The 17,996-nt window shown below is 40.1% G+C and overlaps 2 protein-coding genes across 3 annotated transcripts in view; both read right to left on the reverse strand.

Moving 5' to 3' along the window:
* The window catches only part of LOC109937504 (collagen alpha-3(VI) chain-like), a 747,545-nt gene that overhangs the window by 456,235 nt on the left and 273,314 nt on the right, over positions 1–17,996 (reverse strand). The window lies entirely within an intron of this gene.
* Positions 1–17,996, reverse strand: part of LOC109923168 (collagen alpha-3(VI) chain-like) — a 51,048-nt gene that overhangs the window by 29,879 nt on the left and 3,173 nt on the right. For both annotated transcript variants that reach the window (XM_048599148.1, XM_048599149.1), the window contains exon 2: positions 5,570–5,677. In XM_048599148.1, the coding sequence (XP_048455105.1) occupies positions 5,570–5,660 (91 nt within the window). In that variant the 5' untranslated portion in view covers positions 5,661–5,677. The remainder of the gene's footprint in view (positions 1–5,569; positions 5,678–17,996) is intronic.

Consider the following 17,996-nt stretch of genomic DNA (forward strand, 5'->3'; position numbering starts at 1 on the left):
AAACATATATTCATTTAAAAATAAAATCAGGGTGTGGCCAGAAAGAAGTAACAGAATGCATAGTATTTCCAGTTGACTGTGACACGCTGCTTCAAACATCTGTTATCACTCATGAAAATGCGGCATTCAGTTACTTGAGATGTTCTGACAGGTCTAAATGCCATTAGGCTTTAGACATTGAAAGTAGGATTAGCAGTGTTGGCTTGTCAAAATGGAAAGCTTTGGTCACAATTCTCTGATAATTATGATGAATTTGAAAGTGATTTCTGAGAAATAGCATATGCAAACTGAACTATTCCCTGTGGAATTCATACTAATACAGAGGATATAGTGCGGAAAACAGGGGCTAGGATGATAAGCAGTGTAATCCTTTCATTTCAGAGTCCTGATTACACTTTTAACTATGTTTCTCAGCTACAATGTGAAATGAGTCTGAACGTTTTCATGACACTGTACACAATGTACCTCCACTATTGAACGTGGCTGGTGATAATGTTTTCACCACTGTTAATCTGTTTCTTCACAAACAATATATATCAAAATCTAAAGGATTGGTGCAACAAAAACTGGTACAAAAATAGGGCATAACCAAAGGAAAAACTATTTACTTATTGGTAATGATACAGATTCAATCAGGGTTCTAGAATGTTTTTATAGGTTTCATTAACATTGAGAAATAAGACAGATAGATTCATTCTTTTTAATACATTGCAGCATGTTTGGGTCAGAAGGTTATTGATCATTTTAGAATATTATGGATTGTCACAAGTGTTCTGGTGCAATTTTTCACAGCTGTCAAAATGTGAGCAGAGTTTTCTGAGCAGTTTATTTGATGTGGATTAGCCTCAAATGTCTTCAGTCAGATTGGAACTCTTAAAAATATATATACTTTCTCAGCTTTGGAGTTAGAGAGCATTAATCAGGCAGGGAATACCCTCAAGGAAATGTTGTATAATTGTGATTAAGAATTGCAAATAGAAATCTAAAGAAGCATTTTGAACTGGAAGAAGACTACCTTGAATGGGAGGAGAGGAATTCTAGTTGGGACAGAATGGAAAAAAAATGACTGATTTGAAAATCTGTAACAGTGCAAGGGTGATTTTTAAGGAGCAGATATTTCATTTACAGACTGGGGACATTTTAACAACAGCAAAAGTAAGGGGGACATAGCCAAGGCTCCTTGATTGACTATGGAGACAAAGTATATGATGATGTATGATGAATGTCAAATAAATTTTTCCTACATGTAAACTTTCCATTCACCCAATCAGGTATAGGGAAGTACTAGAGTATTGGAGAGTGACAAATGTGGTACCATTATTCAAGAATAGATAATAAGAGCATTGCTATTAACCACAGAACAGCCAGCTTCACATCAAGGGCAGGTAAGGTTTTAGAAACAAATATTAGCATAAAAATCAATATGCACTTAGAGAGGTTAGAGTTAATTACAATGAGCCAGCTGGGATTTGTAACAGTCAGATTGTGCTTGACTAGAGTCATAAAGTCATGGAGATGTACAGCACGGAAATAGACCCTTCGGTCCAACTGGCCCATGCCAACCACTTATTCTGAATAAATCTTGTCCCATTTGCCAGCATTTGGCCCATATCCCTCAAAACCCTTCCTATTCATGTACCCATCCAGATGCTTTTTAAATGTTGTACTTGTACTGGCCTCCAGCACCTCCTGTGACAGCTCATGCATACAGGCACCACAATCAATATGAAAAAATTGCCCCTTAGATCCCTTTTAAAACCTGCCTTCGCACCTGAAACCTGTAGTTTTGGACTCCCATCCCCTGGGGAAAAGACCTTAACTATTCACCCTATCCATGCCCCTCATAATTGTATAAACCTCCATAAAGACACATTCAGTCCAAAGCCTCATGTTGCAGCTATACAGGACATTGGTTAGGCCACTTTTAGAATGCTGCATTCAATTCTGGTCTCCCTGCTGTAGGAACGATGTTGTGAAATTTGAAAGGGTTCAGAAAAGATTTACAAAAACGTTGCCAGGGTTGGAGAGTTTGAGCTGTAGGGAGAGACTGAGTAGGTTGGGGTTATTTTCCCTGAAGCGTCTGAGGCTGACTAATTGATTTTTTTTTTCATTAAATAACAGAAAAGGTTGATGAAGTGACTGCAATGTTCCTTCTATCTGTCTTTGGAGGATTTCCATAGTTTACTTAAGGAGCATGAGGTCAGGAAAACTTACCATTACCTGTAGCATTCTCTATTATTAGTTATGGGCTTCTTTCTTCCTTAAGAAATACAAAGTTCCAAAAAGTGTGAAGACAGCACAGATGACCATGAACATTCCTTAATAGGAATGAGACTTTTTACCGCTTCCATTCATTTTTGGCTCTCAATATGGGAATACTTACAGAAAAAGCAAGGTCTCGAGGTGCCTCATTGATACATCTTCAATGGTGGTAGAATGAAGGATGTTAAAAGAAATTACTATTGTGCATTTGCATGTATTGAATTCATGTGCAGGCAATGACTCTGACTGCCAAGGATGTTTCTTATTATTGTTTGGTCTCTTTACTTCAGGTCCACATGACCACTCTATCACTTCCCTATCTGAACAAAAAGAATCACTATGGGGAAGTCTCTCCTTCAGATTTCTTACTTCACTTTGATGGCCTGGCCCTTCGAGCTGCTGCAAGCCAGAAAGTTTATGCCGTCTTCCCCAGAGCAAGCTCTCACTGGAAAATCTAACCAATTGTAACCACAATGAACATGTTAGCTAATCTGTGTAACCAAAATGGGATGTAGCAATAGCATGGTTTCATCAGCAGGAATATTGACTGCCATGCACACTTCAGGAGGTAAAAATGCTGAGGAGGATGCTCTTGTCCAACTCCTTTACACACAATCCTCTGACTGTGCTGCTGCAGATCTTCCACACAGCCATCAGCTTTGGTTTTGGAATCCACTTTTCTACAGGTCAAACATCCATTGCTTTTTTTATGCTATATTGCTTCGATAAAGCTGCAGAAAATAATAAAATGTTAGATGGTGAGACCACCACTATACTCCTGATGCCAGATCTTTCCATGCACACATCTCACCCTCAGCACTTGGCTTTTTGCCTCTTTTCATTCACCAGATTTATCTAATAATGTGAGTGTGGGACCTCAGTTACTGCTGACCCCAAGGTAACCATGTGATGGATGGAGATACAGACCCAGGGTCAGACACAGCACAATCATTATTATCAAGATTGGAGAGACAGAGACAAGGGTTTGTGCTGGGCTTCACTGTGCCAATCCACAGCTCAGTAAGAACTCTCTCTATCTTGAAAGTAAGTAATTTGGGTCCTCCTGTCCCCTTTGAGACCTCTGCATTCTTGAGGAATTGCAGCATGTGAGTCAAAAGGGTCTTCTGAAGAAGAAGAAGGATCCCAACCCGAAACATCAGCCTTCCTGTTCCTCTAATGCTGCCTGGCCTGCAGTGTTCCTCCAGCTCCACACTTTGTTATCTTCGGATTCATTAGACGTGTTTACTTCGGACAAAGAAACAGTATGGGAAGGTTGTAACTTTGTTAGTTGCAGTGAATCAGTTATTATGGACAAGATTGTTTGTAAAGAACTTGTAAGAGTTTTCACAATTGTAAAGGTATCACTCATTATTAAAGCTCTTTTTGTAATAATGAATACAACAGCTTGTAAAATAAAATGCATTTATAAACTCGTGTTTTTCACATCCAGTGAGGCAGGGAAGTTAGCCCCGAGGTGCTTTCACTGTGAGGAAAGTTATAGGTCATGGAATAAAAAGGTCAGTAGCAATGTGGATACTAAACTGGCTGAGTGATAGGAAATAGACAGTAATAGTCAATGGATACTTTTTGGCCTAGAGGGAAGATTTGTAGTGGAGCTCCCCAGGGGCCAGTATTAGGGGCCTTGCTTTTCCTGATATATACTGATGATCTAAATCTCGGTGTGCAGGGTGCAATTTCAAAGTTTGCAGATGGAACAAAACATAGAAGAATTATAAACTGAGAAAAGGACAGTATGAAACTCCAGAAGAACATAGTCAAGTTGGTGGAGTAGGCAGATAGGTGACCGGTGAATTTCAATGCAGAGAAGGTGACATGATCCATTTTGGTTGAAAGAACATTGAAAGATAATATAAAATTGGGAGTACAATTCCAAAGGGGGTTCAGGAGCAGAGGGACATAGTATATTTTTGCATATGTGGCGGGATATGTCAAGAGACCAACAATTAAAATATAAGGTATCCTTTGGCTTTATTACAAGGGCATAGAATATAGGAGTAAGGAGGTGATGTTGAACTTGTCTAAGAGATTTGTAAAACCCAGCTGGGGTATGAAAGCTGCAACTGGTTCTGGGTGCTACTTTAAGTACCTAAATGTATTGGAGAGAGTGAAGAAGTGATTTACAAGAATGGTTCCAAGAGTGAGGAACTTCAGTTTTGAGCACAGATTGAATAACACATGACCATTCTACTTAGAGAGAAGAAAGCAAAGAATAGATCTGATAGAGGCGTTCAAACTCATGAGCAGGCTGAATAGAGTGGACAGGCTAAAACTGCTCCTGCTTGTGAAAAGAGCAAGAACAAAAAGGTAATGGATTTAAAGTGATCTGAAAAAGAAGCAAGGATAGGGTGAGGAAAACTTTTTTCAATCAGTGAGTGGTCAGGGTATGGAATGCGTTACCTGGAAATATAGTGGAGGCAGGTTCAACTGAGGTATTCAAGACTGCGTTGGATGGTTGTTCGGAAAAATATAAGGTACAATGGCATGGGGGAAATGCCAGAGATTGGCATTAGGTAATGATGCTCATTTAACATGCCGCAGCAGGTATGATGGGCCAAATGTCTTTTTTCCTTGCCGTAACACGTCAACGTCACTCTAAATTTCTCAATTAATAATAAATACTTGTGTATGTGACCAGGTACCCTTTGAACTGGAGGGAGCCCCAACAGGAAGGAAGTTAAGATACTAAATAGCCATGTGACCAGAATCTGCTACTGTAAAGCATAAAGAAGAGCTGTAACAGAGGGGAGAATAGAGAAGGCACGGTCACAAGGAGCTGGATCTGTGTATAGTACAGTTAAACAGAGGAGAAAGATGAACACAGAGTTAGAGCAGAGACTGTGAATTGGACAATTCAGTTTTGCCACAGCTCACCAGACAGTTTAATATTTGAAAGGTAGCATGTCCAGACCTCCCTCAGCACTACACTGGAGCACCAGTCCTGAATTTTGAGCCCAAACGTGGAGTGAGACTGAAAATACAGATCCTTGTGATTGAGGAAAGTGAATCAACCAATAGATACACTATCTGTGTACAACACAACTCGGTTCCGTCTTTAGTTTCAAAAAGAACAACCTTTGACTGAAGAACTTTAATCACCAATGTATAAGCATTGGTGGACTGACAGCCATGATTTACATTCTTGCTTCTGCTTAATTTGAGTGAATCTTTTAATCATTAACAGTTGGTAATAAACTCCCAAATCGTTCCCCACAGATTTCATTTATGTCATCACCAATGAACACCAGGTAGTGACTCAAGAATGATTTTCATTTCAGTGACTCCTTACCCTCCTTTGTTTCAGTCACAGAGTATGAGAGGACTAGGCCAAGCACGGCCAGCAGTAACACCGACTGGTGCATTTTCATTGGTGTTACCATGCACTTTGCTGCAGGACCTGGAACAGACAGGAACATCGTCAACAAAACATTGCCATTTTTGTCAAGAAGCAAATCACTTTGATAATCTTGTCATAAATGATTGTGACAGAACCACACAAACAAAATACAATCGCCACTAACAGCTCAAAAACGAATTCTGAAGAAGGGGTGATGTGGAAATCACTGTTCACACTGAGTGACTGCAGCAGATAGTATTAATGAAGTTACGGGTAGGCTATACACGTTGACAAGGGAAGAAAGTACAGAGGGATAGCGAGACAGGATTTGGAGGGCATTTGTGCAAAATATAAACATATACAGAGCAAAGTTGTTGTGTCTCAATCACTTCACTGTACCCCTCCCCAAATCTTGCAAGGTGCCTTTTTTTTTCAGTGTAGAACCTAATTCAGTCAACTTAAAATGCTTCCAAATTTGGCAATGCTGATGTTTGCCAGACAAGCCTTCAGCTTTCAAAGTCTGAGACTAAATCTCCTACACCTCTTTCCATCTTCTATTGGATCCCTAACCACAAGCCTACCACAAATTGATCTCAGCTTGGGAAAGTAAATATGCACAATGAGGCTTGGCTCTGAGCTTAGACTTCTCGAAAAGTTTTTATTTTGTTGAAACAGGTGCTCAGAACTGAAAACATCACTTGATTAACAGGTCAAACTTTTTTTTGTGTTATCTATTTCGTCACTGGCTTAATATTTATTTACACAAGATAAAGAAATGTCACGTATTGTAGTTTCAATGAACAAAGAACAAAGAAAGTTACAGCACAGGAACAGGTCCTTCGGCCCTCCAAGCCTGCACCGATCCGGATCCTCTATCTAAACCTGCCGCCTATTTTTTTCCATTGATGCTATTTTAAAAACCTAGTTGCTTTATATTTTTAAAGGGTTATTTCAGTTAAAGATTCAGTGAAAAGTGTGGGAGGGCATGCCAAGGGAAGAACCAGGCATACCTAAAAATGAGGTGTCAACCTGGTGCATCTACAAAACAGGACTATTTTCATGCCAAAGTACATAAACAGCAAAAGACAGACAGAGCTAAGACATTCCACAACCAACAGATTGGATCTAAGCTCTGCAGTCCTGTTAGATCCAGTTGTGAATGGTGGTGGACAACTAAGACTCATTGGTGGAAATGGCTCCAGAAATATCCTCATCCTCAGTCATGAGGGAGCCAAGCACATCAATGCAAAAGAAAAAGCTGAAGAATTTTGAAAAAATCTTAAAGCAGTAGTGAAGAATGGATAATCCATCTCAGTCTCCTCCGGAAGTCCCCAGCTTCACAAATGCCAGTCTTCAGCCATGTCAATTAACACCGCATGATACCAAGGGATGTCAGGAGGCACTGGACACTGCAATGGCCAAGGGACCTGACAACATTCCAGCAACAGTACTGAAGACTTGTGCTCTAGAACTTGTTGCACCTATAGCCAAACTGTTCCAGTACAGCTGCAACACTGGCACCCATCCAACATGTGAAAAATTGACCGGATATGCCCTGTACACAATATCTCCTGCCAGGGCCGCTCAATTCTTGACTTTATGATAACTTTGCACCAAACATGACTGAAAGAGCTGAACTCCAGAGGTGAGATAAGAGTGAAAGTCCTTGACATCAAGGTCACATTTGACCAAGTGTGGAATCAAGGATCCCTAGCAAAACTGGAGTCTATGGGAATCTGGGAGAAAATAGTACACTGATTGGAGTCATATTTTACCCCAAGGAAGGTGGCCATGGTTGTTGAAGGTCAGTCATCTCAGCTCCAGGACATCCCTGCAGGAGTTCCTCAGAGTAGAATTTCAATTAACCCATTCAGACATAGAATAGAATCATAGAATCCCTACAGTGTGGAAACAGGCCCCTCAGCTCAACAAGTCCACACTGACCCTCGGAGCACCCACCCAAACCCATCCCTCTATAACCCACCTAAGCTATACATCCCTGAACACTATGGGAAATTTAGCATGGCCAATCCACTTAGCCTGCACATCTTTGGACTGTGGGAGGAAACCCATGCAGACACGGGAAGAATGTGCAAACTCCACACAGACAGTCGTTCAAGGGTGGAATTGAACCCAGGTCCCTGGCACTGTGAGGCAGCAGTGCTAACCACTGAGCCACCCTCAATATTAGCATTCATCTCTGGAACAGTAGATTTAATCTCACTTGAACCTTCTAGCCCAGAGGCAAGGATGCTATCACTGTGCCACAAGAGCCCAGTTCCTCAGGGTACTGTCCTAAGCTTATCGATGTTCAGTTGTTTCATCAATGACCGCCTCTCCATCATAAGGTCAGACGAAGGAATGTTCACTGATTGCACAATGTTCTGCACTTTTCAAGACTCCTCAGACACTGAAGCAGTCCATGCCAAAATGCAGAAAGACTTGGAGAATATCCAGGTTTGGGCTGAGAAATGGCAAGTAATGCTCATACCACAAAAGTTCCAGGCACTGACCGTCTCCAACTAGCAAGAATCTAGCCATCACCCTTAACATTCAATATCATTGTCTTCACGGAATCCTCTACAATCGACTTCCTGAGTGTTACTATTTACAAAAAATTGAACAGAACTAGCCATATAAATACTGTGAATACAAGAATATGCAAGAGGCTAGGAATTCTGCAGAAGTAACTCACCTTCTGATTCCCTAAATCCTGTCCACCATCTACTAGTGCATAGTAGTAGATGCACTACTCAGGAGTGTAATGGAATATTCCTCATTTTCCTGGATGGGCGTATCTCCAACAATATTCAAGAAGCTTGACACTATGCAGGACAAAGCAACCTGCTGGACTGGCATCATATCTACAAATGCTAACCCCTTCCACCACCGGTGCTGAGTAGCAGCAATGCATACCATCTATAAGAAGATGAAAACATTTGAACTAGGAGCAGGATTGGGCAATTCGGTTCCTCAGGCCTGCTCTTCTATTTAATATGATCATGGCCAGTTTTGTCTCAGCCTCAATTCCACTTTCCTGCCTGCTCCCCATTACCATTTAACCCATTACTACTTAAAAGTCTGTCTATCTCCTTCTTAAATGTACTCTATGTTCAGAATCTACTGCCCTGTGGGGGAGTGAATTCCATAGATTCACATCCCTTTTTGAGAAGTAATTCTTCCTCTATTTTAAATATGCCACCCCTTAACCTAACAGAATGATCCCTCATTTTAAGAAGAAATATCCAGTCTACATCTGCTTTGTCAATCCCCTTTAGCATCTTATATACCTTAGATATATTCCTCTCAACCTTCTAAATATAGATCTAAGCTTTGCAATCTCTCTTCATAAGATGTAACTTTAAGGTCTGGAATTAATCTAATGAACCTTCACTGAACTACCTCCAATGCAATTACATCCTTCCTCAAGTAAAGAGGCCAAAACTGTGTGCAAAAATCCAGATACAGCCTCACTAATGCTTTTTACAGTTGCAACCACAGTTCCTTGATTTTATGCTCCTCTCCTTTAGTGATAAACACCAAAATTCCATTTGCCCTCCTGTATCTGTCAACCAGTGAGCATACCCAGATACCTCTGCATTGAAACACTCTGAAGTTTCACTCCATTTAGATAATAAGTTGCCTTTTAATTTTTCCAACCAAAGTGGATAACCTCAAACTTATCCACCTGCCAAATTTTGTCCCATTTACCTCATCAATCCAACATTCTTTTGTAAATTCCTTATTTCTTCATTGCAAAATACTTTCCCACCTTTTTTAGTGCCATCTGCAAATTTGGACATGGTACCTTCAATCCCCACATTCAAGTCATTATTACGGATTGTAAATACTTGGGGATTGAGGACCAAATGCTGTGGTACCCAATTCGTTATATCTTGCCAACCAAGAAAGACTCATATATCCTGATTCTCTGCTTTCTGTTGCTTAGCCAATCCTCAATCCAAGCTAATATATTATCCCAAACCCTGTGTGATCTTACCTCATATTTTGCCTTTGCGCAGCACTTTATCAAATGCCTCCTGGAGGTCCAGATAGCTACTAGACCTTGATTATAGAATGCATTACAGAAATTCACCAAGGCTTATTACACAGCAATTTCCAAACCAAAGACCATCTCGAAGAATAAGTACAGAAGATAAAAACTGAAAGAACTGCGGATGCTGTAAATCAAGAACAAAAACAGAAGTTGCTGAAAAAGCTCAGCAGCTCAACATCTGTGAAGAAAAAATCAGAGTTAACGTTTTGGGTCCAGTGATCCTTCCTCAGAACATTATAAGTACAGAAGATACATGGGAAGACCATTACCTGCTAGTTCACCTCCAAGCACTCACTATCCTGTCTTAGAAATATATCATCATTCCTTCAATGTTGCTGTTTAAAATCCTTGATCCCATTCTCTAAATCATTGTGGATCTATCAATACAGCACCACCTTCTTGAGGGAAAGTATGGCCGCATTCCATGAAATGAATAAAAAAATGTCATTTACAGAAAATTATGAAAGGTGAATTTCAGGCATTTCTGGGCACATCATTGTTACTATAGAATTCATAGATTTTATACAGAGTATTCACTGGGTAAGTGGGCGTGGAAATGCTATGAGTCAGCCTGCAAGGTATGAGGGGCCATTTGGGTGTGTGGGTGAAAAGAGCATCATAGGTTAGTGTGGCTGGGCCATGGTAAGTGGATGAGAGCGTGAGACGATTTGAGGGATAGAGTGCCCAACATTTCACTGAACAAGTGGTACAATATCCATCCAAGAAAACCAAAGTGAGCCTTGAAACAGTTCTTGGCATCCCCTGGCTCCACCTTCGATCTGTATCCAGGGGGCAGCAGGCTCAGCTCTTTCTCGACTCAAACTGTTCAACGTGATGGTGAAAATGCAGCCTGTTGGTGGAAAACACTTCTTTGTACAAACAGTTATGGAAACTTAGAATTTTCTCCCTCCTAGGGTGTTGAGGCTGGGGTCACTTGAACATTTGAAAACCAAGGCTGATAGATATTCATTAGCCAAGTGTATTAAGGTAGTTGGGCACAATGATGAAAGGCTTAGGGAGCTGAATGGTTTACTCCTGTCCTTATGTTCCTGAGGCTTGTGATGGGACAGTTACTTGATGATGAGCTGCAGTGGAACAAAACAAAATGCCTTCCACAGGGAACATAGCTCAAAAGTTCATGGTGATTTCTTTTAAAACGCAAGGCTTCCTGGAGAGTAATGGATGTTTGTTTACATTGGAAGAATTTCTATTCCAAGGAAGCAAGGCAAACAATTGTGCAACAGGCTCCAACTTGGAAAGTCAGGGATTGATTTTCTTCTTTTCATTCAGGAATCACCCATAACTTGGAGGTAAAAAGGTTTCTTTTCAGTGTAGGCAGTTCTGCAGTTTCCTAGCTGAAGCTAGATACGTAAAGCAGTTGCTCCTGAGAAAGGGAGAAGATAGCAGCAGAAGAAGAAAAGGTTAGAATTGTTACAAATAGATTCCCTCACTGCAAGGAGTTTAGTAAAAGTTTCAGACCAATAGCGTTTGGTTAAAACCATTAAAGGTTCATTGAAGCTGAGAAACTTTATGCTCAGTTATTTTTTACAAAACAAAAAAGAGGCTAACAGATTCTTATGAGCAGGAGTTGAAGCCACAACTAAATAAAATCCTATGTGGGATTGGAAAAGGATTTTTATCTGAACACTATGAACAGGCACCTTGGGATTAATGGAGTTACAGTTTTACCACATCAGCAGAAATTGCTGGAGAAACTCAGTAGGTCTGGCAGCCTCTGTGGAGAGAAAGCAGAGTTAATGTTTCGAGTTCAGTCACCCCTCTTCAGATCTCTACTTTCTCTCCATATCTGAAGTTCTTTGTTTTATTATTGTTTTACCATGTGTTTTTGAAATCTTCAATGTACATATGTAAATAGTTTGGTTTATTCTATTTTATCTTCATTTCTTTTGCACTGTAAATTTCTGTTTTATTGTTAAAACTCAAATTTACAACATTGCATGCGCATGTATAGTGAGAGACCACTGCGTTAAAACCAAACTAACTCTCTCAAGCCAAGCATCAGTCTGGGATCTGGCTTGTCCAGTAATAACATCAACTGGCATCATAACAGCCTATCTGCAGCAAACATGGAAATGAAGCATTCTGTGATTGCAGGAGCAGCCATGTCTCAGACTGAACACTGCAGCAGTTGCTGAGAGAGAGTGTGCAATGGGAAAGGTAGCAAGGGAGTCATTGCAAAAGAGAGAGGCTGTAAGGAAGAAAAGGCTGTGAAGAAGGAAGGCAACAAATGTAAGAGTGGCCATGAAGTGGGTAACAGTTACCATGGCAGAGGCTGCGAAAGGGAAAAGACTTCAAAGGGAAGAAGCCACAATGAGGAGAGGCTGTAAGAAAGACACAACAATTATAAACCTGTCATCAAAGGATTGATCAGTTATCTGCGAGTTGGGAGAATGTGAAGCCACTGAGGCAATTAATTTCTTGCAAATGAATGTTGAGTTTCTAGATTAAAGTTGTGTAAGTTCAGGTATTGCTGTATGGGAAAATATAATGTAGTAGATGTTATTGTATTGTACAGTCAATTGGATATTTTAATCTGAACCATTCTATTTCATAATTTATATCTGTTGTTTTACATATTATGAATTACTTGAGATGTAGTGGCACCTTTAAAGGCAGACATGCATTGATTAAGTTCCCAAACATTAAAAAGTACTTTGTATGTTTATTATTCTTGTTTACGACCTTAAGGGGTCCCAAGGTTCTTTACAGGTAATTAAGTACTTTGGAAGAGGAATCAAAGTTGTATTAAGATGATGCTTTATTTAAAATATTACAATACAATATCATTTTCTGAGCATAAATTTTATATTTCAACCTTTTTGAAAATAACATTTCAACGCAGAGAATATTGTCCACAGCAGTGAAATTGATGCACTTACAAAGTACCCAAGTTGTCAGATAGAGACACGAAGTGTGCAAGATTTTAGAGAAAGGTAAGATGTACCAATCTGTGGGTGTAAAATATATTGATTTTGAACAGAGGGAGTCAGACAGAATCTGTGACAAGAGACAACAGCCTTTACTTTTCTCTTTCTCTACTCACAAAGTTTGTAAACTAAAAATATTATTGCTGCAAATTCTTAACAAAGAAATCTTAATCTACACCATTGTCTCCAGAAAAATAAATGCCAGCCACAACTGACTCAGGATGAAACTCTGGTACCTATGGCTTACGTGGAAAATGACTTCAACTGCAGACCAGCACTTGGACAATTGGTTCATGAATAACTCCTTTTTACTGAATGTAAATATATTTGGCAAAGTTCTTTTGAGAGGCTTTTGCTATAAAACTGCTTCTTTATTTGTTAAGTTAAAAAAACCTGACTGACTTATTTCTAATACCATTTAATATGCATAGTTAGCAGTGTCATCTCCTTTATAAGTTAAAGTTCTGTTTAAGCTAGTGGAGGAGTGGAGCAAGAAAAACAATCTACCACTCTTAATGAAACAATTATAATAAATGAAATGTAATAAAATATATCATCTATTTCCTTTGGGGATCTAGGACTAGGGAACAATATTTAATGATTAGAACCATATACTTCAGGAAAGAAATTAGGAAATATTCTATACATAAAGGGTGGTGCAAGTTTGAGACTCCATTCTGCAAATAGCAATTGAATGTAGATCAGTACCAATGCTAAATCAATTGATAAATTTAAATCTGAAATAGAGATTTGAGAAGCAATAACATATCTTCCAGTTTTGTGCATATGTAATAAAGACAGATTAGCTGTGACATTTCCAATCTGCAGAAAGTGAGATTAGTTTGTTGCTTTGTTTTGTGTAGAATTACGTGTTAGTTAATTTGAAACAGTACTGTTGTTGCTTACTCATGTCTGCTAATTCTAATTTTAACTGTGCTCTGAATGTGTTCCTTGTGTGTTGTTATTCAAATTTAAATGAAGGAGGTGATAATTATTGAGGATATTGATGAATCGTTATAATTTTGTCCTATGTATGTTAGTTCAAATACCCCAAATGTCAACAGAAATACTGAAGGAGATGTCACGACATGACTGTGTCATCTCATACTAGAGCTGATGGGAATTTAGAAAAAAAGTCCTGCAATACCAAAACATAGCCCTCAAAAATCAAAAACAATCATACCCCTTGAGAAAATCTCACTTAAGAGCACCAGGAAAATTAACAAAGTATTTTGACCATTCTCGCAAGGCTAAAGAAGTTCAGCAAAATGGGGTTGTCAAGGAATTCTGCAAGAAACATGTCAGGTCAGCTCTCTGAAATGTTCCTGCTTCAATGCATCCTTACTGAAGATGGATTTCCAGCTGCAACCTAGAAATGGTAGGTAGCCAGTTAGTCAGCCCTTACTCTGCCACATCAAAGCCGTTTTCTAAATATTACCCATGAACAGAAGTAGACATCAGAATGCCATGAGAGGTGTAGGATACTTTAAGGAATCAAACCATACTTCGAAACACATGTACCAGGAAATGACCTCATGTTAGAAATGTTTCCCTGAACACAACTCAAATCGAATGCGCTGAGATTCAGGATGGAGTCAACCTTCCATCATGAGTTGCCATCCAGTCCTTCTCATACCTAAGTAATACACACCTTTGTCAATGCTACCATCCTTCCCTTAGTCCACTGTGATTAGCCCTGCCACGTCCAGTGGCCATTCGCTATCCCTACGTGATGAGTGAACATGGAGACAATCGTTTAATTATCTGGTAATGGAAAATTGCAAAATAATTTAGTAGGGAAAAGCTCTGCTCCAACTGTATGCTGTTTACTAATGTAATACTCTAAGGGTCTTGATGTATTGATGTTCAGTTATGTTTTAAAAAGGTGATCTTCTGTTGTGGGTACCACCTCCACAGAAGATGCACTACTGAACTCAAGCAAACAAAAACAGAAATTGCTGGAAAAACTCAGCAGGTCAGGCAGCAGCTACGTAAGAGTAAGTAGAGTTAACATTTCAAGTCCTGTGACCCTTCTTCAGAATTTTGCTGTTTCTGATCTCCAGCATCTGCAACTCTTTACTGTATTCTACTGAGTTCAATCGCTCTTTCCTGTTTTAGCTCTGAAGAAAGATTGGACAGGCTGCAATTTTTTTTCTGTGGACGGAAAGTGATGAGAGGAGACTTAACTGATCTGTACAAAACCATGGAGGATACAAATTGAGTGACTAAGAAAGTACACTTTCCCTCAGCAGACAGATTGAGACCTGATGAGCACAGATTTCAAGTAATTGGAAGAAAGATTAGAGTGAAGCTGAGGAGAATTTTTGTTTAACAGAGAATGGTAGAGATCTGGAACTCATTACGTGAAAGGTGGTAGAGGCAGAAACCCTCTTCATATTTATAAAGTACTTAGATAGGCACTTGAAGTGTCATAACTCATGCAGTTATTAGACCGAGAGCTGGAAAATGAGATTCGGCTGATTTGTTATTTTTTTCATGGTACAGATACATTGGACAAAATGACTTCCTCCTGCGTAATTGGTTGTTGTTTCTCTGTCTATGAGGATCTGAGCTGTAGCTGGTGGTCCTCCTGCTGTTTGCTAAGCTGCTGTTGATTCTTTGCCCTGTTGCTGCTAATCATGGTCCAGACTAAAGCAGAATAAGCTGCTGAACAGATGTATGACAAAAGGAAATCAGAGTTCAGATGTGCACGCTGCCAAAGTAGCAGAAATGAAAACAAGAACTGTGAGTCAAAACCTTTTACTTAACCAAGAAATCATGCGCAAATACCCTATATTTATCAAATTTGTGCAGCCGCCTCTATTTTCGCCATGTATTTGCCTTGCTTTCACTTGTGAGCAACAGACATCTGGGAAACCTGTGCATCTCCAGTTAAAGTTGAAAACCCTTATCAAAACAATGGCCAGGCACCTTTTCTCAACCGGGACATCATGTCTTTCAGTTTATGTTAACATCCTGAATGTCTTTATGTTCCAGTTGTCTTTGGTGCATTAAGTTTGCTCCAAGTTCTATCCTACTGGCATCACCCTTCAGTCTGTCATCATCATTTATGTTGTAGCATTTTAGCGCTGTCATTGCTGCCACTAGTTTATTGATTTTGGTAAATTCTGCTTCTCGTTCTATGTCCCAATGTCACTGAATGTCCTTGGCCCTGAATTTGCAAAATGTTTAACACTTTGCTGACAAATTGAGCAAGAATTTTGTCAAATAGTCAATGAATCCAAAAAAAAAATCATTGCATTGATTTAAATCATTGTTTGCTGCAACACTGCTACAGCTCTCACCTTTTCAGGATGTGGGTGAAGAAATTTTGCTGTCAGTACATGGCCAAAGTACCTAATTTCAAGCATCTTTCATTGTAATTAAATGAAAGCAGACAGCAAAATGCGAATCTGGAAGGCTGAAATGTTTCCTGTCCAGAAGACTCTTCTCCAGAACTGGAGAAGAATCATGCTGGACTCAAAAAGTTCACTCCCCACCAGTACTTCCTGACCTGCTGAACTTTTTCAGTATCCTCTGTGTATCTTAGAGTCATAGAGATGTACAGCACAGAAACAGACCCTTTGTTCAACTTGACCATGCCAACCAGATATCCTAAATAAATCTAGTCCCATTTCATCGTCATGGAATCTCTACAGTGTGGGAACAGGCCCTTTGGCACAACAAGTCTACGCTGACCCTCAGAGCATCCCACCCAGAACCATCCTGCATAACCCACCTAATCTACACATCCCTGAACACTACAGGCAATTTGGCATGGCCAATCCACCTACCCTGCACAACTTTGGACTGTGGGAGGAAACCCACGCAGACACAGGGAGAATGTGCAAATTCCACACAGACAGTCACCCAAGGGTGGAATTGAACCTGGGTCCCTGGTGCTGTGAGGCAGCAGTGCTAACCACTGAGCCACCGTGCTACCCTTTTTTTTCCAGCATTTGGCCCATATCCCTCTAAACCCATCCTATTCATATTTCCATCCAGATGTCTTATAAATGTTGTAATTATATCAGTCTCCACCACAGCCCCTGGCAGCTCATTCCATACACACAACTCCCTCTGTGTGAAAATGTTGCCCTTGAGGTCCCTTTTTAAATCTTTCCCCTCTCACCTTAAACCTATGCCCTCTAGTTTTGGACTTCCCCACCCTGGGGAAAAAAGCTTGTCTATTTACCCTATCCATGCCCCTCATGATTTTATAAACCTCTACAGGGTCACCCTTCAGTCTCCAACATTCCAGGGAAAATAGCCCCAGCCTAGTCAGCCTTCCTACTGCTCAGAGCCTCCGACCCTGGCAACATCCTTGTGAATCTTTTCTGAATCTTTCAAATTTCACAACATCCTTCCCATAGCAAGAAGACCAGAATTGCATGCAGTATTCCTAAAGTGGCTTAACCAATGTCCTGTACAGCCACAAGATGGCCTCCCAATGCCTATACTCAATGCACTGACCAATGAAGGCAAGCACACCAAATGCCTTCTCCTCTATCCTATCTACCTGCAACTCCATTTTCAAGAATTTCATTGCACTTTTGTTCCACCTCAGGTTCATCGGGCAAGATGATATTCTCCTGGAAGATATCCTGACCCTAAATTATTATACTCCTCTAGAATGTGTTTCAAGTTCAATGGCTTAATGTGCTGCAACATATATCTCTTTTGGCACATTGATGGTTACTAAGCCAAACTTTAGTCTTTCTCCAACTGATATAATTAGCATTTTCTTGCCAACTATGATCTAGAACTCCAGATTCTTGTTTTATGTTATTGCAATGAGCTCACAGAGTATCTGTCCTCTTAGCCTTAACCTTACTTGCAAGGGCAACGTGTTTGGATTACCATGCTGCACCATTTCACAAAAGCCTATAAAGTTCTTGATGCTACGTGATCCATCAGTGTCTTTTGACACTTGATTTGACCTGATGTTGTCTTCTGCGGTCCTCATTCCAACAGTCAAAAACCATATCTCACTTCTCAACTTGACTGAACCAACCAGTTGAATGGTGTAGAGTGATGCATCCGAATCTACAAATGACCTCTCTCTCTCTCTCTCTCTGGTGGCCATCTGTCGCCTGCTTGTTGTGTTTCTTTTTAGCCTGACAATGTGTGCAAAATTATTCAGTTTCTTACAGGAAGAATACTTCTTTCCCCACACTGTTCACGCCTTCTTCCCCTGTGCACAATGTCCTCCACAGCACTTGCATCCTGCTCTTTGGTTGTGACTTTTTCCTGGAGAATTTCTCGGCATATTGCAAGACCTGGTCTGTTTAGCTATGAATGTGCACCATCAGCTGATTCACAACCTCTGCACTTCAGCACTTTGTTGATCGCTCTCCTGAGTATGCTTCTCTTC

This window comes from Rhincodon typus, chromosome 7, assembly GCF_021869965.1.
Source record: "Rhincodon typus isolate 14 chromosome 7, sRhiTyp1.1, whole genome shotgun sequence".
NCBI classification, from domain to species: Eukaryota; Metazoa; Chordata; class Chondrichthyes; order Orectolobiformes; family Rhincodontidae; genus Rhincodon; species Rhincodon typus.